Source organism: Xiphophorus couchianus, chromosome 4, assembly GCF_001444195.1.
Source record: "Xiphophorus couchianus chromosome 4, X_couchianus-1.0, whole genome shotgun sequence".
Taxonomy (NCBI): Eukaryota; Metazoa; Chordata; class Actinopteri; order Cyprinodontiformes; family Poeciliidae; genus Xiphophorus; species Xiphophorus couchianus.
Window position 1 is genome coordinate 9872958 of NC_040231.1, and position 26378 is coordinate 9899335.

A 26378-nucleotide genomic window follows, 5' to 3' on the forward strand; every position below is an offset into this window, starting at 1 on the left:
CGTAGTCTGCATGAGTAGGAAACAAAATAAAGAGCAATTTCATTACGGCCAAAATGCAAAAAAGTTTTGCAGGTGAGAAATGTCTGAATGTCTTTGATCCGGCCATTAGAGGCAGGTCATTAAAATGAATAACAGGAGCAATGACCTCAGGGTTTCAGGCTCATTACTGCAATATTTTGAGAAAATAAGACACAAGCAGAGAGTACAACTGCAAAGATGTAACACGGTACACAAGATTACCCAAAATGCTCTTGGTTCAAGGGTTTAAGTTGGAGTTAGATCACCTGCAGCCAATGTCACAGAAACACATCTGTCCAATAACTGCAAATACTATAACGTGTGCATTTTAATACTGGCAAAATTGATGACAGAAGTGATTTTTTTCACCATGCTAATAATCAAACTTGAATGACAATCAGCCTACTTATTTGTGTGTGATTAAACTTTAGATTTTTCTTTCTGTTTTACACTTTTTTGTTTACATGCAAACTAAAACACAAGCTAAAGCAAGTATTCCAAAAGTCCTTGCATTATCAGGAGTTTGCCATTTTAAATTGTCAGTTTTTGTCATTATCCACTGTTGTGAGTGACAGACTGGGCTTTTAAAACCTCTTATACAATGCTGGTATGTTGTGTCTCTAAGCCACTGCTCTCTCTAGTTCTCTTCCTGGACTTCTCCTCCTCACTGGATAAATTAGTATATAAATATTAACTTTATTAACTAAAATTAGAGCTAGAAACTTAACCTAACACTAACTTCTGCTATCACTACTTTTGTCTTGTGTGGCCCTTGTATTGTGCAGTGTTGCCCAGCCTTCCAAAAATGTGCGTCTTTTGGCTTTCTTCTCAGCTAATATGTGCCTCACTCTGGGTGTTTTATACTTTCAGATGTATTTCAGACACAAAAAGGAATGAAATCATTAGCGACAAGCCTGAGCACTATTTAACTAGTTGTAAAATTGTTTACAAGTCTCTAGCAAACAGATCCCGTCCTGTGTGTGACCTCCATTAGTTGTGCAAGTGGTGTTGTAAGTGGCTTAAGTGTAAAGCTGTTCAAACCGATGTAGGGGGGTTAACCCTATTCGACACCCTGACCAGTCAGGCCAAAGAGGTGGCACCCCCCTGCTGTAGCACCATCACCCAATGATCCAGAGAGATCTCCCACTTTGTGTGTGCTCAGCGATTGGTTTAACGGGGCAGAGAGCGTGGCTATGTCTGGAATGTTTCCCAACACAGCCATGACCTCCTTGGATGAGAGGGATTACAAGCTGTGGGAGAGGACCAACCTTTCCTTGCATGGTGGGCAGATCCTCAAAACTGCTGATCAGCAAGCCAACGGGGTCACAGCCTGGAAGAACAGGACTATCGTCTACTCTTCTCTTCACAATCAGGCTTAACAAGGTTTATGATGTTTACAAAGACCTGCTGACTGACTCCGGTCTGACTAAAGAGCAATAAAAATATTTTAGATTTGAGGTGGAAGGAAAACACAAGTTTTTATTACTGCTTTGTATCTCGGTAGTGTTGTTAAGTAAGACCTTAGAACTTTACATTTTCTGACAGCAGCTGTGGCTTGATTGAACTATAGTTGAAGCATGTATTATTGCTGAGATTCCAGCCATGCGCCTTTCAGAATCATGCCCCTTTAGCTAAATTACACCACATGTAGACAAAAGTCAGATAAGACAATAAAAAATTTGCATGTTTGAAGTTCATTTCCCAAGACCGATTTTTCACTACACGTTGCCAACATGCAGCGGGGTACGCAACGAGAAAAATGTGTGAATTCCCTGGTTGAAACTGCAAACTCTGGGAAGATAATGTGAAACCTTTTGTCGTAATTCAGACTGCACTGCACAGCTGTGTGGCCTGGGAGAAATATTACAACAGACAGTAAGTCACACGCAGAAATGTTGATAGAGCACTCTTAATGGAAAATACAGGCTTATTCAACATTTTATTTCAACACACATTCAGAATCAGTGTCCACAGTGCTGCCAGCAATCCTACTAAATCACTGTGCTTTAATTAAAAGTGCTTCCTACAGATCTGATGTTAATCATATCAAAGAAACCCACAAACAGCCAATTATAGCTGCACATTAAATCTCATGCCCCATGTGGGGTCTTTCTGCAACACAATGTGACCATGTGTTCTGTATGTGTGTGGCTGAGCAACGCAAACAAGGTAAAGTGCTGCAATAATCTGTGACTAGTGCGCTCGTACATTTTTGCAGTTTTTCCCGTCCAGATGTATTATAGAAACAATACTATGCAGTTATTCATAATTGCATTCTCAGATCAAAAGAAACGTGAAACTGAGCAGGATAGTATTTTGATTGAAAATTGAGAATCATGTAAGAGAAAAATAAATAAATAAATATCTGTTGAACTGAGCGCTGGTACAATTGTGTGACAGATTATCAGCTAAAAACAATAGAATTGAGAGGAAGCTGGAGACAAAAACATATTCTGCTCTAGTTCTGACCAGCATTTTTACTGTGGTGTGCTCTGGAATTTGTCTGTACTATTCTCCTAACTGTTGTGTTACCAACATAGTCTAGTTTAATTTAGAAAAAGGTAATGGAACTCTCTGACATTAGCTAAAAGGTGTCACAGAGAAGTTGTATGTAAATATTTGATGTTCCTCTTAAACCAAACTCCTTCCACACACCATGACAAAACATTGAGCATGTGTTATAGTATGTTCTCCTATATGCTGACATATAGTTACACAGATATATTACATTTCCATAGAGCTTTGCTTAAGGTCTAGAAAAGTAAATCAGTGGAAAATCTTCTGTTAAAGAATGTAGATATATTAGTTTATTTTTATCCAGTGAAATAAGGATATTTTCTTCATTCAGGTTATTCCTAAATTTAAAAAAATAAATAAAAAGTATTAAGAAATAATGTCATTTTAGCAAATCAATCAAAAACATAATCTTAGCAAATCAATAAAACTAAATCTGGTCAATAAACCCAAAACCTTGTTCTAAAGTAGACAACATAAATCTTCTTTTTTTTTCCAAATAGCAACTAAGATCACAACATGGTAGCTGATTTACAAACCGACTCAGAATTTGTAGTTACCACACGGCTTGATAAGACCTCCTTTTTCTTATTTATTAAGCAACGCTAGCCATGTTTATGAGGGATCAGCACTAAGACTGGAGCATGTCTTTAACCAATCAAAGTGCTTGTTTGAAACTTCCCGTTGTTTTACAGTTTCCTTTCACTTACACGGCAACCAGCACACATGCTAAACACAAGACAAGACCAACAGTGTTCCCATGATCACTGACCCAAATAAAAGGCAGCTTCTCATATTTTTCTTGACAGCTAAGCACGGGTAACCACAGTGTCACAGGTCAAACCTGGTAGGTTATGCCCACCACATGGAATGCAATTTAAACAAATACTAAGAACACAGAACCTATGGTAACACATGATGTGTGCATTTGTTTTAACAAGGTTGTTTTGTTTTGTTTTTTTGGTTAAAAATTGGCAATTGGGTAATAGGAGGAAACATAAAATCATAAAGGTAAAATTAAGCAGGAGCAGAAGGGGACAAGAGGCAAATCTGCCACAATGTGCTGGTCACGACAACATGTAAGTGTTTAGTTCTGTTCTTTGGCTGTTTCCACAGTTCTCTGCAAATGCCGTCATCACATTAAAACGAGGAATGCAAGTAACACGGAAGTTGTGTCATTAGCAAACAAGTTTGGGATAGATTAAAACCAATCAATTTTCTTAATCAAAACCATAAGACGAGAAGCGACAGCCGGTCTGCTGCAGGGAAACATAGCTGAGAAGGTAACTTTTACCTTATAAAACCCAAAAGGCATAGTCTGTATTTCAACAGGACTTGCTTTCTTACTCATCTCTTTGAAGTGAGAAAGAAGAAAACTCCCAACCAACCTCAAACTCTTTTACACTAAAAAAGATTTCATGATAATGACCATCACATTCTATTGTGAAATAATTGTGTGTTTTTAAATTGTTTTCTGTACTCATACTTTCTGTATTTGTTAATCATTTATATGGCAGTGAACATCAACTTTGTCATTATAAACATTTTAAGCTTAATTAGAATCAAAGTATATCAGTTCATATTAACAATAGTTTTGTTGAGTTAATCTCATGAAATATATTTGGGAATACCACTATTTAAATTTAATCAAACTATGAAGTTGATTAAACATCTTCAAAAATGTACAAAAGACAGTAGGCTGGTAATATTAATTATTACTATAACAATAAAAATAGGCTGACTGGTTACTGCTTAATCTGAAATAATGTGTATTTAAAACAAAAAGTCCACTCAGTTAGTCTCCAGGTGGCTGGTTTTACTGTTTGCAAATGTCTGGTTCTGTTTTTAAGGCTCGCTCTTTGTAACAATGCTAATTAGCTTGGAATCAAATCAGGAAAATGTGTCCATTTTCAACTGCATTCCAAATATATGCAGGTAAGCACCACATGGCTTATAAAGCTCATTTTATTGATTTAAAATTGTGCTTTGGCCTCTAAACGAATGAAAAATAGCAGTTTCTCATGTCAGTGGTTGTTTGTGTCCCTGTTTTAACTCCAATTTAAATTTAGCACCACTAAAAGGTCATGCTTTTGTAAGTGTGGATTGCTGTTGTGTGAAGTTTCCAGCTTAAACATAGTTTCTGATGAGAATGGAGAGTGCATGTGGTTAAAAATCTGTGTTTCTGTGTTCAACAGACCTGTATGTTATGGTATTCTGCTCCTGTGATGCTGCTCGTTGTTATGGTAATAGACACTGGCTAACTTGTTTAGCAGAGCAGTTCATTAGGATTAAAGCATCTTGAACTTTCTCACACACTGTTTGATACAACCACAAACATTAGGGTGTTTTATTGGGATTTTATGTGATAAACCAAATCCAACTAGTGCAAAAATAATAAAGTGGAAGAAATACTGCATTTGAAACCAGATATTTACATACACTGAAGAAGAAGACACAATTATGCTTTTTTCTCACTAGTTAAATCTGACCAAACCTCTGTTGGTTAGAAATACCAAAATTATTTCTGTTCCCAAATGCCAGAAAACGTAGCAAGAAAATTTTTTGGAGAATTGTTTGCAACTTTCCTTGAATTCAAAAGAACATACACTGCACACCATTCTGAACCAACCCCAAATGTCAAATATGGTGAGGGTAGTATCATGCTCAGGGAGTTCTTCTTTTCATCAGGAGAGGGGGGTGATGGTCAGAGATGGTTGGAACCAAATATAGGACAGTCTGGGAAGAAAACCTGATGGAGTCTGCAGAAGACCTGAGACTGGGACAGAGCTTCAGCTTCCAGCAGAACAACGACCCTAAACATAAAGCCAGGGATACAATGGAATGGATTAAAGCAAAATGTATCAGTGTTAGAATGGCCCAGTCAAACATAAACTCAACCAAGAATCTTTGGCAAGATCTGAAAACTGTTTTTCAAAACTCTCTCCATCTAATGTGATGTTGCAAAGAAGATGGGCGCAAATTTCAGTCACCAGATGTGCAAAGCTGGTAGAGACAAACCCTAAAAGACTAGCAGCTGTAATTGGAGCAAAAGGAGGTTCCACAAAGTATTGACTCAGGGGGCAGAATACCTTGGATGCCACAGTTTTTGTGTGTAAAAAATATATTGAACTCCTGTGTAATTTTCTTTCCAGTTCACAACTGTATACCATTTTGTGTTGATCTTTCACATTGAATTCCAATGTAATACATTTATGTTTGTGGTTGTAATGTGACAAAATGGAAAAGTTCAAGGGCTATGAATACTTTTGCAAGCCACAGTATGTAAAAACACTATGTGATGCACAAAGCTATTGATGTGTGTCAACTGGAACATAACTTCCCAACACTGAAACATAGTAATGGCAGCGTCATGCTGTTGGGATGCTTCTCTTTTCTTTTACAGTGATGATGATCTTTATACTGCATTGGAGGTTCATATTTCTGCAGGATAACAACCTTAAACATTCAGCCATCCCCACTTTTTTTAAAAACAATGGAATGTTGTCCTGGAAATACGAAAAACCTTAAATGGTATGAAATTCTTTGCAAGGCATCCAGTTTTCTGTCTTTGAAATTCAGCCTCTGCGTGTTCTACATTAATTTGGAAGGCAGAAAACCTGTCATAGGTTTGAACAAATGCTTCAAATTAAAAACATATTGTGGTCAAACTTCATGAACCCTTTAAAGTTATGATTCTAATTTAAATTCAAAGTAACACCGGGGGACTCTACAAAATGAAATATTTGTTTCCTGCACACTGGAACTGTTTTGTTAGAAGATCTCAAATCTAGAGGTTTTATTTTCTTAAGCATTTGGGCTTAAGGCTCTCATCCAACTTGGAATGTTTCCTTTAACATCATTATCACATAATCATCTGACCTGTATTATAGGTTTGGGCCTGTTTTGTTTTAGTCTGTCCCCTGGCAGTCGAGCAGAGCTGAAGTGACACAGAGTCAACACGGTCTGCAGAGTCAGAGTGTTGTGTAAATATATACAGCAGGCTGTTTGCCTTAATTCAGCAGTTTGGAAACAATATGTTTCTCAAACAAGCTGTATATTTGCTCCAACAAAGAGGAGATAATAAGTCTATTGTTGCAATTTGTATTTCCTTTAGGCTAAAAGTTTATTCTAAAATATAATAATTGCACTTGGAAAAAGGTTGATTAGGTTATTTTAGGATTAAGAACAAACACAACATTTTGCATATATTTTTAAGAAAAAGCAATACATGGTTTTCATTTATGTCACAAATAAAACTTAAAATTGTGGCATGCATACTTTTATTGTGATACGCTTAAGTAAAATTTGATGCAACTGATTGTTTTCAGAGGTGACCAAACATATAATTAAAAAGTTGTGATTTATAATAACAGAGCAGATAAAGATGACCACATGGTCAATCTCCTATAAACTGAAACTGTCAGATCTTTTGATGTTTTAATGAATTTCCATCAAACAAATAAATGGGAAAACAGCAGAGAAAAAAGGAGAGAGGAGAATATAGGTAATTCATACTGCACTTTATAAGAGGAGTCCTAGTTCTGCATTACACTCCCCATTGTTACATTTAATTCATTGTACTTTCTTTGTTTCATCCAATTAATCCTACTTAAAATCTGTTGCGAGGCCTAATTTTTTACAACCAGCTAAAGAGAAACTTGCTGACAAATAATCAACTATTGTTTATTTTCAGGGAGGAGGGGCGTCACAAAGTATTTGGGCTTAAGGCACCCAAATAAACCAGGTTTGCACGACAGTACATTAAAAGGTTTAAAGGCTGATGTTCAACCCAAGCAAGAATATCTGCCCAAATAATATTTTCTAAATACTTTGTAGTCACACTCTGATGTGCCCTTGTATTTCTTTTGTAAATGCCCACAATGTGGTTTTTTTCTGTTGAAATGTGGTCTTCAAAGCATTTGATATTCTGTGGGGCGGAAACACCACTAATGGCACCCTTTCACATTGTTCTCAAAATTTCACAAGATTCTTTGAGGTTCGATAATGTGTTTCACGCTGATGGGCTTGTCACAAAACACAACAAAAGCTTTGGGTGAAAGAATCTCATGTGTTTTTGATTATGTGCTGCCTGGTCCATTGTTTACGCTGTGAGCAGAGAAACACACTGAGTCCAGCTGTTGTGGAATATTTCTGCAGCTGTAACTATGCACCATGCCGTCCCACAGGTTGCACAGCAGGGGTCATCCATGACTGATTTGTTGCCTTTTCCATTGTCCTATTCTACATTTAGAAGTAAAAATGTGGAAAGGTTATAAAATTATATTTTTGAGGGATTTCATTTTTTTTAAAATGATAGTGACATCAAGTTTTAAGGAACATCCCCAAAGAACTGTCAACATGCTTTCATGTTTGGTATAAAGAAAATGGAAACTGGATGCTAATGAATGCTAAATTTAAAGAAGCTCAATTTATTGATACCTACCATTGGAGGTAGGCGTCAACCCCGCGACCCCGCAAGGACAAGCAGAAATAGATCATGGATGGATGAATTAAGAGTGAAGTTTAAGCATTTGTCTCCTATTTTGTATGTGCAAATAGTGCTTATTCATAGGCATATGCATAAACCATAAATTTAATGAAAGTCTATTTTTAAAAACAGAGAATGAGTTAGCACGTATTAGGTTGGCTTCATCCGCTCCTTGTTAATGATATGTGGATGTTCCTTAAGGCTCCCTAAAATCCCATGCGAGTAAAAGTGGCAACATGTTTACATTTTTCCTCCACCTGCCAGCCAAGGTCTCGGTCAACTTAGTTGCACTCTGTCCACTTTCATCAGGCTGCCATTTGATCTAGCACAGAACTCGAGACCTCTGACCGGGCTGCAGTATCGAGGGCAGCAGCAACCTGAGTCAATAAGAAGGGAGGGTGAAAACTTGCCAGATGATGACAGAGCAACCATTTATCACAGTCACAGAAACATCTGATAATGGCAAGAAGGAAGACTGATTTTGCTTGTGGTTCTCTGAACCTCTTTAAGTCTGCTGTGGTCTACAGATGTGGAGTCTGACTGTGAAGTTAATCACTCACACACACACTCAAACATCTCAACAAGACTTCCCAAAAAAAACGATAGTAAAACCCCCTGCTACTGAAAGGTCTGTGCCTTTCAGTAGCAGGGGGCACAGTGATGCATATGTGCCTATGTCTTTTAAATCAAAAGTGAACAAATGTGAATAATTACTTGCTCACCTGGAAATGCCTTTTAGCAGTTTCCTATGTCTAAAAACTTTTACACAGAGACGCATACACCCAGATGTGGCCAATTTTGATTCAAGCTGATGCAATCTCTATCTTAAAGACAAAGTCATACATCTCAAGTACAGTCATATTCAATAAAATAAAGCGTTATTTAAAAGCTTATTTATTCTGGTAACTCATTTCACTAAGTGAAACACATTCTATGGAGTAATTACACACAGATACAGAGAAATGTGGGCTTAAAAAGTGTATTTGGTACATAAATAAAGGCTACTGTTTTTAAAAGCTACTTTTAATCCTACTAACGAGATTCAGATGCATAATCAGATTTTTTTGAATATGACCTCTGTTTCGGTCCATAGATGCTATATCTTTGATATCCACTAGATGTCAGCATTCAAATGCATTATGAGCACACAATGATTCAAAGATTAATGTTAGTCTTGAATAAAATATTTGCCTTTTCAGTTTGTAGGATAAACGTAAATATTTATGGAAACAATTGAGAAAGTATTTATGTGCATACAGAGTGGATAAGTGTTAGTAACATTTCCATTATGCTATTATAGCAAAAACAGTGATAATTGAAACAAATACATTGATTGAAATATACTTTTTAAGAAATAAATGAACAGAAATGGTCCAACCATAATGGAACTGTAATAAAACAAGCAGCTCTCACAGACAATAAATAAGTGTTATGGGCGACAGCCTCTTAACAGGTATATTTTATCTGATCCTCCTTCTGGAGAACTTCTGAGGATTCCTCTGTAAAGTCAGCAAGAATTTTAACCCATGTTTGATTGTTTGAAATACAAAATTGTATTTCAAACAATCAATTTTGCTTCTAAATCCTCTGCTTTTCTCACCATTTTCTCAACTAAAAAACCTGTATCAATGTTGTTGCTGCTTCAGAGCAAATTGTTGACAGACCACAGTGTGTCTGAATTAGAGATGAAATTAAACTGATATGCTCACTTTTAATTATTTTTGTTTCACTAGACAGAAATGGCTGCATCTTTATGAGAGGCAAAATCTATTGCTTTCCAAAGGTTTCTCTGATGGAGCTTCAGAGATCAGGTGGGAGAATATGATGACATGAAAACGTAATGGGGAAGCTTGGAAACTGCAGCTCAGAAGAGGAGCAGCACCATCAAAGGCCTGTTAGGTCCACCCAGGGGTTTTGTACAGTTTAATGGCATCAGATAAGAATTTCTCAAACATGCATGAAAGAATCAAGGCAACACTACAGGTGTGTTTTTGATGAGGGGACAACATTATAGCGTAATGTAAAGCTCATAAAGGTATGTTTTTCATAATACTGCTCCATTAAAGGAAGATGGATGCAGTTAAACTTGGGGGAGTAAAGAAAACAGTTGGAGAGTTTAAAAAACTGGAACATATCCACAATGTTTGATTTTATTTATTTTCAAGTGCTGTTTTTTTTTTATCTTTTACAACATTTCTAAAATGCCTGCAATTCTCATTTTCATTTTTGGTATTTGGGTTAATTTCTGACGAAAATCTTACGACCCTATGCTAACATATTTGTGACCCTAAATTGGGTCCTGGCCCCTAACTTTGAGAACAACTGGTTTAGATCAAGGAGAGCTGTAAACAAATAGATTCTACAGTTGTCAGATGATTATTTTTGTTGGACTATCGCATAAAACCTAAGAAAAATTTATAAGTTTTGGGTTTAATGTGACAAAATGTAAATACAATCAAAAGGCCAAAATTTAGTTTAGTTTGGAAAAACGTCCGAACACATTTTTATGTCTTGTCTTTTTCTCATGGCAGTGAAACAAAAACACACAAAAAAAAATACTTAAGACTGTTGGGAGAAGTCTGACATGCAATTTTGCGCATTACAAAGAGAACAACATGTTCCCTCCTCTCTTGAATAGAAAGACCTTGTTTTCTCTTCAGATGAAAGCAGGTATCCACTGATAGTCAGAAAATGTCAGGCTATCTAAAACAAATTTAACAAAGGAGTGAGTCACTTGTATGCCCTGCAGTTTAGAGTAGAAGATGTTATTAAAGCTGTGAAACTGCAGATTTGCAAACAATGAATGTTCAAAAATAGTGATAGTTTTCCCATCCTTGGCACAATCTTCCACCAAATTATGAATTTTTTCCTACCATGTTGTGCATTTTGAATTAATGAGTAAATACTTGGAGTTCAGTTAGATGATAAACAAGTTGTGGATCAATACAGCTGATGTGGATGACGTGGTGGCCTGAGATACAGACTGCTCTTGTGATTTGAACCTGACATAGCTGGATGTTGGATGTTGTTCATTTTCTTGAGTCCAACAGAGCAAATGTAGCCCTCAGGCTTTTTTCTAAATTCCCTATTGTTTTTTTTTTATCTCAAGGCAGAACTTCTGAGGGACAGAATAACTTTTTCATTTTGGATTTATGATATGTGTGGCTTTCATTTAGGCACACAAAACAACTGCTAAGGGATGTGCAACGTGACATTTTTAATAAGAAAACTTTCTTGTTCTTTCTTTGATGTTTTCAGTGAGAAACTTTAAAGTTCATCCTCAGAGAAAATGATGGAGTGATCTGAAATGATTGTAGCAGCAGCACCACTGCAGGGCCACACAGACAAAAGACTGCAGAGGCATTAGCAACATCTCATTTAGTTTGTCTCCCACAGGAGAGTGGGAACATCTGAGGAGTCAAAAATAGGGAGGAATGCTAGTATCAAATGCTTTACAGCCTCATGCCAAGACCACAGCAATTTTGTGTAATGATCCATGGATAGGGAGGTTCTCATTAGCAAGAACATGTTTAATATAACTAAGTATGGTTTCGTCAGTTATTAAATCAAATTGCACCACTCATGTTGGCACCCTGGAGTAGCTCTTTTAAGTAAGTTCTGATTGTTTACTTTTGTAGACTTGATCTCTTAGTTTCTTTTGGTTGAAGCATTGAATGTTTGGACAATGTTTCCTCTGGTTGTGGATGTAAAATGTGTACCCGTGGCAATAATGCATTGTTTATACAACAAAGAACATCTGATGAGCATCCCAAAGGCAAATGAGATGGATTAGCAGTGTTTTCAAATAACTTACAGTGTCATCCAGAACGTTACTGTGGAATATTATCTCAGCTGACCAAATATTGAGTTGATAGCAGTCACAAGACTGTCATATTCTTCAGTCAGAGGCTTATCAGATTTGTTGCAATACTGACTGCTACCCAAGATCCTTTCTCCTCATAGCATCACCATAAACACCTAAGTTTTAAATCTACTTGAATGATATGAGTTATGACAAAATTTAATTTCTCTTTGGGATAAATGAAGTAACTTAATTGGATATGGAGATTTGAAGACACAGATACAAGGATGTAATGTAGAATTGTAATTGAAGAAGGTTCTGTCTATTATGGACAATAAACAGCACCCTCTCCACCACATAGTGGACAGACAGCGGAGCACCTTCTCACATAGGCTGCTCCAGCTCCGCTGTCGTAGGGACAGATACAGGAAATCCTTCCTGCCAGATGCCATCTCACTGTACAATAAAAGCCAAATCACTGTTCTGCACTAATCAGTCCAATTTCGCACAACTGCACTGTGGCACACTTGCTGTACATATATTTACATATACATTCTGTTCTGCATTTTGAATCCTTGCAAGGACTGCTCTAAGCTGCTTCTTATATTGACAGCATGTCATATTTTATTCTTATTTTATCTTGTCTACATTGCTACTCAGTGGTGGATGTTGTGTGTCTTGTCTCTATGCTGCTGTAACTGCGAAATAATTTCCCTGCTGGGATGAATAAAGTAATTCTATTCTATTCTATAACAGGACATGTACATCATGGATGTGCAGCACACAAATCTGCAGCAACTGTATGATACTGTCATGTAAATATAAATTTTCTAAGACATGTTTCTGACTCCTTGTTAAATCTCTGGCAGGAATAATGAAGGCAGTTCTGAAGGCAATAATGGGTCCAACCTAGTATTAGCGAGGTGTACCTAATAAAGTGGACAATGGGTTTACATGAAATGACAATAAATTAGTGACTTGTTACTTTTGCTTTCTTGTAAATTATATTTATTTAATTTCAACTTGTCAAAATACAAAATTAAACACCACCATACCAGCCTAGATAACAGGATGTTTGAACACTTCTTGACATGCAGAAAGTATATTTAGAGAAAATGTTCACTGCTTTCAAATTTACCTCTTTAGCAATCATCTGTTACATAGTGTAAATCCAAATTATTTCCTAAGTTTTTCAGCAGCTGTCATTTGGTCACAAACATTGAGATAAAGGATTTCATTAAAAAGAACCGAGCATAATCTGTATTCCAATGCATCTCCAAATGGATAAAGGTGGTTCTGCTGACACCTGTTGGCCCACTGCAGTACTGATATAAAAATACAGTATGTCCTTCCTTAAGATTTAAAAAAAATCTTTGCAATAAACAATCTGGGACCAACTTGTGTTTTCTGTTTGAGGGAATTTACTATTTTATGTTTGCTGTAAAAAATTTTTGCTGTTCATATTTTAGAAATAAATCCAATCAATGATAGACATTTTGGCTTTCAGTGAGCCTTTCTTCAATGTAAAATATTTAACCTGTAGATATGTGCAGAGTAGAGATCTCTATATAATGTGTAATAATGTATCTTTAATTATTCCCATTATCAAAACCTTTTAGGACCCTAACAGTTCGAGGTTTCTTGCAATCCCATTAAAAAAATAATCAAAATGTGGATGATCCCTCCAGATTATGGAAAATAAAAGTTTCCTAAATGCACACATCTTCTGAGATGACATACTGGTAGTTCGTTATTCCTTCTCATATGCAGTGTCTTCTGACAGATTAAAATCATTGTGCAGAATAGTAGTCTGCACAGAAATCCTCCTGACCAGCATGTTGCTGATAAGCTGTGTGATGAAAATCCTAACACTTTGTTCTCATGTAATAAGGTTTTACAAATTTGCCACAATGTAACCAAGTTTGAATGGTTATGGATGTCCTGGGGATCTTAGAGCTGCTCTACTTTATTATGAAGTGGACCTATTCAAGTGTTACTGCAAGCAACATTTATCTTTAAGATTAAAAGGATTGTCTGCAACCTGGCAGTTCTAACTTTGTGTGCTAAGAAATCCAAATAAAGTGGAATTTTATTTATTTATTTATTTATTTTCCCCAGGTAAAGAATAAAGTGATGAAGAATTAGCAGGCATCCCAACCATATTAATGAAATTTTAACAGCTCTGTACAGAATAATAGATATACGAGTGTGAAAGAGGGGCATTAGTACAGTTACAGATGAAAGAAAGAAGTCACACACTGTCAAAGATATAAAATACACACATGCATGTTAGCCTTTTTATCCAGCAAGCTTTGAAATCTGTAGTTTCTTGGCACAAAATAAACAGTTCTACAACATTAGTATAAGTTTCACAGTACATCCAAGTTGTTACAATGCTACAGTATTAATCACAGTGAAGTAATGTGATGGGGTGAGATGACTGCTATATTAGACAAACTTGTTACACATCATTCCTACCACCCAAGTGTGATCAGTGTTTCACCTTCTATAGTCCCATAGATAAATGTGATCCTACTCCACCTACATTTTACATATAGTTAGTCCTACACTGCATCTGACTGGATGGCGTGCCAGCGGGTGGTTTCCGTTTGTCCTGGACCGCAGATTTCCCTCCAGTGCTCCTGTCCTACATCTGAAGCATTGCCGCCAATCAGTACGCGCCCCAGAATACTGTTCTTAGTGTAGAGACGACCCTGTAACAATGAATCCAGATTCAGTTACTGGATGGAGTGTCACAGCTTTCATCGATAAAGTGTAATTTTAAAGCACACGTTTCATTTGTCTAAAATTCAAACCTGCATCACGATGAATTCGAGAGCCAGTGGCAGCTGGGTGATGTCACCAGGTGGAAGGTCAAACAGGAAGGGAGCATTCCAGATGGGGTTTGGTCCACTGGCCACTTTGGTCTCCTTTGTGTCAATTATTTTACCATCCTGATGTAAGTTGATGACAACATAGTGATCTGTTAAAAAAAAGGCAATTTTTTTGCTTGCTAGTGACACACACCTCTTTAATATGACCTTTAAGTTAAATATTTTATTTTCACCTGCCAGTTTGAGGTGACTAGCTGGATTATATGATCTAGCTAAAAGCTAGTTCCTCCAAATGGAACTCAAAATTGAGTATATCTCCTCCTCTGTGCACTTATCACAAAAAATTACTTCTGATTGGGTCACCATTTCCATGTGACGACTTAGAAAACATTTTATTTTTTATTCAGTTGCACATGGAAGTGCCTGGTACAAAGTTTGTTAGTGTTTCAACAGTCTCTAATGGGTCTTAAATTATTTTTACTTGAATTATTTTATGTGCTTATAGTTTCAGATGTACTTTTCCTGAGTTGATTTAAGAAAATTGTTAGTTTTTTGTTAGCCTTGCATTGCTTATATACTATAAAACAAAAGAGTGCATCTTATTGGGCAGATAAACTGTTTTAAAATTGTTTTCAATGTAAAAAGATAAATTAGATTGCATTGTTTCTATCTATAGTTTTCTTCTACAGTAATCAAATGCAATTATTTATCTTATTATTTGCAGCGAATGTTTATTTACAGAAATCTTCCGTTGCTACACTCACATAATCTAAACAAACTTGTTTATTTCCTCGTAGCTCCCGCTTTTGCATATCTCCAACATCACCTGGAATATATAATCACTGTTGATAATCCATTTAAGAGACCTAATTAAATTCACTATAATAGAAAAACACCATGTCTCTAGTCCATATGTTTTGAAACATTTTTTCTTTGTACAGATTTTCCTGCTTCCTCCAATCCTAACCAGCAGAAAATCAGATGCAGCAAGATATGGTATAGACAGGAGGGGAAATGACTTCTGGGCTGATCAGTTTCTGATGTAATTATGCCATACGCCAAACAAGAAACTGGTCTGCCTATCTGCAGCTGGACTAAGCAGGAGACCAACACACATTCTGACAAATTTTATTGTTACCAATTAAGGGAATGAACCCAACTTTAAACTTACAGCAGACTAAAGGGATGCAGGCAAATTTAGCTCTAAAGTGAATGTTCCTTGTGACTGGAATTAATGTCAATAACTTGAAACTGACAAAGAAACATTAGTGGGAGAAAAGATTATGTTGAAGCCTTCCAACCTCACAAATTTGAAGCTCATTATCAAAGTTAAATCACTAAAATACCATTTTTCAAATTTATACTGCATTGTTTTATCTTTTGAAAGACCTATGTCACATTTTCTATGAGAAACAAACTTTTTGGGTGAATGAAAATCATTTTAAATCCAGATTTGTCAAGAGCATGAATAATTATGAGCTTGTTGTTATCAAGCTAAAAGGTCTATAGATTATGTTTTCAATGGACTTTGTGGAAGCTGTTAGATATTATACAAAAAGGTCAGATCTGGTATGTTCATTAAACTAAACAAGTCAAAAATTGTTTTATTTTACTTCTCTCATTAACCTTCCCTACAAAGTAACTAAGCATTTGGATATTTACACAGTTAAAGTGTCCCGACACATGCATTTTCTTGTTTAGATGTGAATTGGATCTTCACCTGGAGTTCCTGGGATTCGTGTCAGCTTGACCAAATTTTCAGCCTTTCGAACCATCACTTTGATTCGCTGAGCCAGGGTCTGGTACTGCAGCAAGATGAACAGTTGGCCTAAAGTCCGTGGCACGCAGATTGAGCTCTTCCTGCATCCCAGAGTCTCCTGAGAACTGAAACTCTGAGGACAAGTAATAGGGAAGATCTACAGGTTAAAAGAACAAAAATGTCATGACTCTCGTGGGAGGAAGTAAATTTTTTTTTCTCTACAAATGTGCACTTTATATTCTTTTGACAACAGAAAATATATAAATGATAAGTAATATCTGATTCAAGTCATAAATAATAAAATCTTCCCATTCTAAGCATATCTACATGAAATTGTGAGCCACTTAAAGCTAATAGCCATAATTTTTTCATTTTTCTTGTTTTCATTTGACTCTCCATCAAAAATAATAGGTGTTTATGTTCTTAGTCACTTTAGATAAAATCAACAACTGATGTGTACTTCTCACTATAATTTCCATCTGATTTTATGTCAACTCTGATCAGCTTGAACTGTGAAAAGTCCAGTGAGTCACTTTCTGCTGTCAGATGAATGAGCTTATGCTCAACAGGAACTGCTTGTCTGCTTGGAGATTTTATTCAACAAGTGTTTTTCAGCTCACTGCTGCTGTCACTATCATTTCACCTCAGATAATGTCACTCAAATGAACAACAACTTTTTAAGCAACAGTTTTAACTCAGCACAGGCATGCTTACTTTTCACTGTGAATGTAAATCGGAGAGTTATGGCAGTGCCTCATAACAACTCCAACTTGCCTCCCTGCATCAGCCTGGTTTTATTGAAAGCGGGGTGGGGGTCGGTCATAAAATAAAAATTTAAAGATAAGGAGTAGTGGTCCCTCTGAACTGACTGAAACCGGTTTCTCCAAGAACAGAATGGTCCACCACACCCAGTTTCAGCTTAGAGCAGAGAGACTGTGACGGGGTTCTAATATGATTTAGTCAAACATAATGACTGGTCCAAGTCGGAGATTGTTTTAGAGGAATTTATTAAGAAAGATGGCAAAGATGGCAGGTACAGACCACACACAAAGGACATCCAGAGCAGGTTAGAAATCAAATAATCATCAGTACCTTCACTGCAACAGTCCATCACCTCCAGCGTGACTTCTTCAGGAGTCTAACCACAGACTGCCCTCCTGTGGAGCAGAGCCCTGCTTTTAAAGCCACAGGCTCCGCCCACAGACAATCCAAACAAGCAAAAATACTAAGTAATTACTTCTAACTCAAATCAACTCTTAAAGCATACAAAATAATAATAATAATAAGAGAAAAATAAATAAATAAAATAAACTTATAAACAAAATACAATACTCAGTTTAATAGATAACACCCAGTGCGCTCTGATGACATCACCACCTCAGGTGACTCCCTCCGGGCACGCCACAATCCGGAAACACCCTACTTGAAAACAGAACCGGGAAAACGTTTAATGCTGAAAACAGGTTAGAATGAATGTTTAACTGAAGCAGGAACACCGCGTGTGCACCCAAGATGAACCAGGACTCTCTAACTCCGTCACAGAGACTAACAACTTATTTATGAGATAACTATTTGCAAAAACTCTGACATACATGTTACAGCATTTACATAGCTGTCACTGAAATAGTGGAGCAGTGACCCAAAAATAAATGCAGGCAATAGTATGCAAACATTGTACTGCTGAAGATCCATTATAGCATGTGGGATGCTTGAAAATGAATTTGACTGCATATCCTACTTTCAGATAAATAAACAGTTATCTGCATTCTTGGAGGCGGTCAGAGCATTGAAATTTAATTTCCAGAGTGTAAGATAAATATGGAAAATATAAATAAAATGCAAAGTTTCAAAAGTCACTTTTGCATTCATATTATGCAACGCATTGTGATGATGTATCATCTAAAATTCCAATAATCTATTAGCTGTGTTGAAAGCTACCTGTGGTTTTACTAAAACTGTGACTATATGTGGACAGTACATCTGCCTGTATGAAAGCAGGTGGGGTTTTTTTTAGATAAATAACTGATTGTTTAATTTGCTAAAAATGCTAATTGTTTTCTCTGCTGACTGAGATAAACATGACATTTGCTGTGGGTATTTTGGACACTCACATTAAAAACTGAGAGCATGCAAACAATCACAGGAAATTAACAATCATTGATTAGCCTCTCAAAATGCCTATAATCTCAAAACCTTTTATTCCAACAAAATGTCAAAACAAGAAATGGTAGATGAATTATTGCCAGTAACCTCACTGCTTACATTGCAATGATTACAAAAGTGATGTATTAGTTCATATTCAGAATGGGCAGACATCAAAGCTGGAGCCACAGAGCCTTGACCAAATTACACATCACTCTTTCTCTATTTTCCAGGAGGCAGAATAACCGTGCTTTTTCTATAGCCAGTCCACATCCACCTGTTTACATTCAGCAGCTGCTCTTACTGAGACTGTGGAAGATGATGCTCTGGAATGGAATCAATAATCTATAACTGGCCATTATATAAAGAGGAAGGGGACAGGAAATGGGTTTTCCCAACAAGAACAGTGGCACTCGTGAGTGAATACAGTCCATTGAAGCCTCAGGTTCACCCCCCACCAAAAGGCTGTTATTAATGCCTTTTGGCAGCGTTGCAGCTGAGTCACAGAGAGCACTGCGTGGGCGCTCATCCAATTTGTTTCACTCGGCCTGTTTGTTCTGCAGTCACTATCAACAAAATCCCCATGACTAACATCTATGGAAAACTGGCTAATGGCATAGCTGATTAGATGTTGAATGTGACCATAGATTAAATATGTTATTTAACAGGGTGCGAGAAAACTTTCCCTATCCATTAAAGCAGCTGAGAAGACTTTGCAAAGACCTTGGGAAGACTTTTTTTTTTCTCAGTGAATCCATGATGCATTCACTGGAACACAAAGTAAACAAAAGCGAGAATCAAACAAAAAACACAGCAGCTCACAAACATTTTTCATACATCTGTTAAAATTATAGCTTTTTATTGTATAAAAAAAATGGCCATGATAAATCATTTTATAAATCATTTTGTTAGATTATTTCCAATAATGTGATATTTATATTGTGCAATTTAGTTGAAAAGAAATATGTTAAAAGGAAAAAACCGAGAGCTTTTTTAAACTGTATCTAATTTCGTTTCAGCATTCAGTCTATTTTTGTGAGGGCATCAGCATCTTTTTGTTGAATTGACAGAAAATGAACTGGAATGTCCTCCAAAGTTGTTTTTCCCACTGGGAAAGTGGGAACAACTCTGACTACCCCAGTTACGACTTGTAAGGTGGATTTTGTGTTTCAGTATGGCCACTCCATGCATCAACAGTAGTAAGATGTAGTAAAAACGTGTTTATGTTTCAAAACACACATGCAACTGCAACTCTAAACTGAACAAATTAAAAGTGGTGTTTGTTTAAGGAAAGTAAAATTTAAAATTTTGTTTGTTGAAATTCCGATTTCTGAAGAAAGCTGTTGCTTCTGATCTGACATCAAACCCAGCTCCATGTTCCCACTTCCCAAGTAACTTGAATGTAGCATGTTTTTCTTTCACTTCTCAATAATAAACAAGTCCAATCAGAAAAAAAACAGTAAAATATATTGATGTTTGCAATCATACAGTTCAGAAGATATGAAAACAGCATTTGATCTTTGTAAAAGAATCAATATATAAGCAAAGTACTTTTTAATTTTTTTCACTTTTGCGAGAGAAAACAACTTTTTGTAACAGTATAGGACTCAGAAACTTTATAGCAAAAACACAAAATCTTAGTATTTTTTGTGTAGTTTCTAGTGCAAACATCTTAAAACACTTAAAATAAGACAATATTAACTCATAAGTAACTTTTCAAAAAGAAATAGGAGCTTGTTTAGACAATAATTCCTCAATATTGATGAAAAAGTACTGAAATAATCTGCCTGTGGAATATGACATCTTTCCCATATTATAAGTGAAATAATCTGCCAGTGGAACAAGTGCAGTTATTTTCATCCATATTAAGAAATTACTGACTTAAAACAAGCTAATTTCTTGCTGAAAAGTTACTTGAAAGTTAGTCTTGTCTTATGTCCAGTGTAGTAAGATTTCCACCAGAAATTAGACCAAAAATACTCAGATTTTGTGTTTTTACAGTATGTAGGAAACTTGTAATTTTGGTATCTGTCTCTAACACAAATTTAAGACAATTTTTTAAAGCTATTTTTCTATGTACCTTTTTCAGCTTGATTTTGCTTGGGATGAGCTGCTTGGTGTAGGTAGTCTTGGAGTCAGGCTCCCACTCAATCTCCTCACAGGGTAACTCCACTTCCCCCAGAGTGGCCTCTCTCAGCCCAGAGAAGTCCCTGCTGTAGACAGCCAGCCTCAGGGTACAGGTGCAGAGCTCCTCCACAGAGCCCACCTGCAGCACAAAGCTCTGGCTGACGAGGTCTGGGCAAAGGCTGCGCCGGCGTGAGGCTGTCTGCTGGAGCGAGGGGTGAAGTGGAGGGAGGCTGGCGCGAACAAATACCCCACTGCGTCTTCTAGTGTCCCCAGAAAGCCCCAGGATGTTGACCACCAAGGTGCCAGAGCTAGAGCTAAAGAGCATGGAGAAGTGCAGAAGAGGAGCTGGTTTGGGTGAGGCAGAGTTGGAGTTGGAGCCATACTGAGGGTGACTTAGCTCCCCCTGCTGGCTGTTAACGCTGGGAGCACCTGCTGTAAGCCGACTGCTCTCACTGAGAGCAAAACTTTCTCCACTAACAGTTCTGCGTCTGCCTATCACCCGGCAGGATTTGGATACAAAGCTGAGCTTGGTGAGGGAGGGCAAGGAAGCCCTGCCATGACTAGCAGCTTTACTGGGAGAGCAGGGCAGAGCAGAAGTACTAAGGCGCCGCATTGGGAAAGTAGCTCTGGAAGACTGCGCCAGCTCAGCTGCTCTAGAAGGGTTGTTGTTGAATGGGAGAGTGTTGAGATCATCTTCAGATGGAGAAGAGCTACTTTTAGAAGAAGGGCACTCCAACACATTACCATCCAGCTCTTCATACTGCTGTTTGACAGGCTGAGTACACGGAGAGTGACTTAATGTCACAGTCACACTCTCAGTGGGTTGAAGGGACAGAACAGCTGCTTCTTTGTCTTCAGAGGAAAGGCTTTTCTGTTTGCGACAGCAAAGGATGCAGCCAAGAACCAGACAGTAGCAGAACACAGCCAGACCCACAGCCAGCACAACTTGCAGGTGGACTAGAAAACAAAAAGTCACAAATAGGCATGATAAAGGAGGCTAAATAGTTATTTGGTTTAACAAGTTAAAAGTATTACAGCATTATTTGGCACCAATTAATAAATAAACATAATACTTATACTAGAAAAATTGCTGTTCCTAGCGAAACAGACGTGAGACTGCAAATCTGCAGAATGATTGCTGAAGAATATGCAGAACAAAGCATAAGAAATAGGGAAAAAGTAGAAGGAAGCTACATTTTGATATGATTAGTTGCACATTTGGTTAAAGTTAGCAGAAGTAGTTAAATGCAGTATGACGTATGAATATTGAATAATAATAAGAAGAAAGAGGAACATTAATGCAGTAATGCATTCTCACTTATAAAGAGAAAAAAGAACTTAAAAAGCGAGAATGCATTCATGCACTCTCACTGATATTGTGTCCTTATTTATGTCAAAGAAAATCCAGTCATGCTAAAACGCTAACTGTTGTTTGTACGATTAAGGCTGCAGGAAAGGAAACACAAGCATTATGATTATCATAGACTGACAAATGAAATCGTCTCCAGAGTTTGACTACAAATGAAGATGAATTCATTGCAAGAGGATCCTGCTGAAAACCATTATCTTGTTTCATCTGCAATCTGTGTGCTTGATGAAATCAAAGAGGAAATGTTGAAATAATTAAAATGATATAGTTGGCCACTCTAGCAAGACATCTGCGCTTGTTTGTTGTTTTGATTTATTGAATTTTTGTAGAGTTTCAGTTTACATTTTCAAAATCATGGTTGAGTCATCCATAAGGTGCCAAAATAAAAATAAAAAAACGTTTAAAAACTAAGAAGAAAGACCAATATAGCATTGATGTGTTTTGCATCACAATCCCTGACTTTATTTTCTGCATTTTCACAGTCATCTCTTTTAGCATGTAATTGTAAATTGCTTTTTAGACTTAAAAGAGATTGGAGCCACATAAGCTGCTGCGGTTATTTAATGTCACACAGTGGGGCTGTATTAAGATGACTCATCCTCCATAATTGGATTTTTGTGAAAATCACATCAGCAAGCGACCATGCTGAGATCAACAAATACTAAAATGTTTTCTCTGTCAATAGTAAAGTTAAGATACATCTCCATGAGGACAAAAAGATTAACTATAAGCTGCTGCAACCTGAGGTGTGTTCCTCCTATAAAAAGATCATCGCATCAAACTGTAAAAGCTCTTGAAAATGAAACCAATCAACATCCATAGAGATGAGATCACTATTCATCAAGAGAGCGTTAAATCTCCCAGTACAGACCCAGCAGCCCCATCAGAGAGAGTAACTGGAAGCTCCTCTCCATTAAGAGATGAATCCACTGAGAAGCAATGAATCACACTAATAAAACATAGTTTGAATCTAAATTAGCTGTTAGAATGATAATAAAATAATACAATTGGTGTACAAATTTGAAATCGTTTCATTTAGGGAGACTTGAAACATACCCTTGAGAAACTAAACTATCTAAAGCTTCATGTGAATTTAAGCATGTTAATATTACTTTAAAAAATAATTAAACTGATTTTACATTTAGTTTATATTTAAAAAACAACTAGAATATTCAGTATTTCAGTTTGTTTTGCTATTTTTATCATAAATGATTAAGTAACTGGATAAAATTAATCCTGAAAAAATACTTCTGAAGGCTCCTAGTTTCTAGTGGTGCATCTAGAGTGCTCATAGTACATTTTAGTACAAATACAAGTACACCTGTTTGTTTGGTTTTTGGTGTTTTGCTTCACATGTTTTTCTTCAGTGATAAGCAGAAAAACATATAGTCAAAACACAAAGGTTTCTAGATTATCTGAAAACAAAAAATATGTAGGAACTTATGAAGCGCACCAGGATTATCCTCCTCCCATGACTTGTAAACCTGATGCATTATCTGCGTACACAGCCAGGAATGACCATAAAGCAGAAAGGCTTCTTATGTCTCCAGTTTAACCAGTTAACAACAAATACCATGCTTTCATTTGAATGACCATAAAAGGTATAAAGTTAAGACTGAATTACAGGTATGTGACAAATGCAATATTTAAAAGGCAGCATCCCATTCAGCTGTGCACAAGTGATAAAATTGAATCCTCCAATATTTTTGTGCACTTTATAGAGTATTTTATATGTTCTACATTAGATTTACATGGCATGGTAAGAGTATGACTCTAGTTGATGTGACAACAGCGCAATTTGGTACTCATGAAAACAAATTAAGAATTTTCAAAAAGGAAAACGGGTAAAGGATTTGAGGGTTAACATCTATATCACCATTTGTTCAGCCCCGACATCCATATCAAAATCCATGACTTCTTGTGAATTCTGAGTCATATTCTGCCTCAGGCGTAAAAGACTGAACTCCTCTCTGATCATTGTTCTGCTCTCAGGATCATTCCTCAAGGAAAAGCTGTATCAGGATGAGAATAAGTCAGAACTCATGCCTGACTCTATTATGGATGGCTCATCCAGCATGAGAGTCCGAAAAGATCCCCCTGAAAGTTTTTGAGACAATTCTAGTTGTTTATTACAATTCTGGGAGTTTAGCATCAATCTTTGCAAATACCATTGACATGAGGTGGCTCAGTTGCTCACTACTGTTGTACTGCTTTATAAATTATAATAAAAACCATCATAGTTTTGTTCAGTTCTGTTGTGCAAATGGTTGCTTATTTGTTGTAATTGTACAGGTTTTGCAAATGAAAAGCATCGCTGTTCCTTTACATTCTTGTACAACCACAGAGAATTATTTCTTAAGCAGTTTCAACCATACAAACAACACAATTTTCTATTGGACACAGAATCAGCATTACTGACGAGGTTTGTGCACAAAGAATTTGATTTCACACACTCAGAATACAGATATAGAGTTTGCAATACAAATGAATTTTGTAATAAAAAAAAAGTACTTGTTTTTAATATTTTTAAGAAATGCTGAAGCTAATATTCACTCTCCCGCTAAATTTATTTTTTGTCAATTTTGTGCTCTAAATCAGTGATGTAAAGAAAAAAAATACTGCTGTCAGGGCCAGAACATTACAGTAATTTCTAATCTGAGCAGTGCCAATTCAGTCAGTAAGAAAAACAGGTATTTACTTTGAGAGATGAATTAAGAAGTTGCAACAGCTATTATGTTAAAGAAATAACAGTTATACAGTATATTATATTTATTTACCCATTAAAGTTAATTTTTTCAGTCTCATTTTCACACTCAAGAACTTGGAAACGAGCCTGATAAGATATTTGGAATAGTTTCCTTTTTATGCTTTAGAATCCGACACGTGATAAAGTCTTACATGGAAAACATATCCTACCTCCCAGAGAATACGACATCTTCGGCGTCTGAGGAGAGCTGGGTCAGAGTGAGCGGACCATCCCGAGTGCGCAGCGATCTGACAACCATCCAGCAGCTGCTTCATCTTCCGAGGGAACCTGCGTCGGAAGGACGCGAAGAAGCTCCACCTTCTTTCATTTTAATATCACAACTCTTCTACGAAAGAGGGAAGATTCCCCCTGTGTCTGCAGCCAGAGAGGCGCGGATCCGATTATTTTCACGGCGCTTCTGATCGCTTCCTCGGTAAAACGACTCATGTCAATGTTCAATTTAATTGACATCTGCTGTTAAAAACAACAACCACACTCTATGATGAATAAATATGGTCTTGTGTGGTGTTCTGCATTTATTTTTTTATCTGCATTTATGTTAAATTAAATATTTATCCTGAGATGTATGAGAACATAGTTCTTCTCTTTTCTCCTTTTCAAAGGAGAAAAAAAAATACTTATAAAACTATGGGATAGAGAATAACCAATCATCTTGAAATTTGGGTCCCACAATCATATCATCACACACAAATATTCTTCCTCTTTACCCACCAAATATTTTAGCTTTTTAAAAATTATGTATTCCCCCTCCATAATACGGAAACAAATTCATTTACCTGTTTACTACTTACTCATACAACCACACAATTCATTTTATTTTATTTTGACTTTTTGCAACACAAAGTGAAAAAAAAAATAACTGGGAAGTGGAAGGACATGAACACATGATTTTTAAATATGTTACTCAATGCAAACAATTGTCATTGCAAGTCACCTAATCAGTAAACATGTTCTGCTTGTGTGTAATGTGAGCAACAGAATACAGTTGTGGAGACGTTTATAATAGGTAATCTTCTAAAACTGAAACTATTGATTCATTTCCCAAAATTTAGAACATTTAACAAAGAGCTGCTTCTGCATCATCTAAAAACAGAAAAATTATGGCACAACTGTAAACAAGATATGTTTGTCCACCTAAACTTACTGGCTGGCCAAGGAGATCAGTTATCAGATAAGGATTAAAGAGGCCCAAGCTAACTCTGGAATAGCTGCAGAGATTCACAGCTCAGGTGGAAATATCTGTCAACTGGACAACTACTATTTGTGTGCTCCACAAATCTGGCCTTTAATTGAGGCCATTTTTTAAAAAGTGTAATAAGTAAAGCCACATAGGAAACACAGTAAATGGGAAAAAGAGAAACCAAAAATAAACTTTTTAGTCTATATGCAAAACATTGTGTAGAGACAAAGTGACACTGCATATCACTCTAGGCACCATCCACAAGGATGAGATGGTTTACTTGGCAGCAGGACAATGACATCTTATTACCACAGGTACAGTAAAAGGCTTTAGATCAAATCATACTCGTGTCAGGATGGCCAAGTCAAAGTCCAGATC

General features: G+C 36.6%; 1 protein-coding gene and 1 long non-coding RNA gene across 2 annotated transcripts; one reads left to right on the forward strand and one right to left on the reverse strand.

Moving 5' to 3' along the window:
• The first annotated feature begins 3494 nt into the window (after positions 1-3494).
• Positions 3495-5402, forward strand: LOC114143739 (uncharacterized). Its single transcript, XR_003595303.1, has 2 exons — positions 3495-3611; positions 5221-5402. It is a non-coding gene; the product is annotated as an uncharacterized LOC114143739 (long non-coding RNA).
• Positions 5403-13270: 7868 nt separating this feature from the next.
• On the reverse strand, positions 13271-25301 carry LOC114143771 (synaptotagmin-4). The gene is made up of 5 exons (XM_028016081.1): positions 24970-25301; positions 20638-21641; positions 16377-16548; positions 14639-14805; positions 13271-14536 (listed from the first exon to the last, which is right to left on the reverse strand). The coding sequence occupies exons 1-5, from the start codon at positions 24986-24988 to the stop codon at positions 14387-14389; spliced, it is 1512 nt and encodes a 503-aa protein (XP_027871882.1). The 5' UTR covers positions 24989-25301; the 3' UTR covers positions 13271-14386.
• Between the last annotated feature and the right edge of the window lie 1077 nt (positions 25302-26378).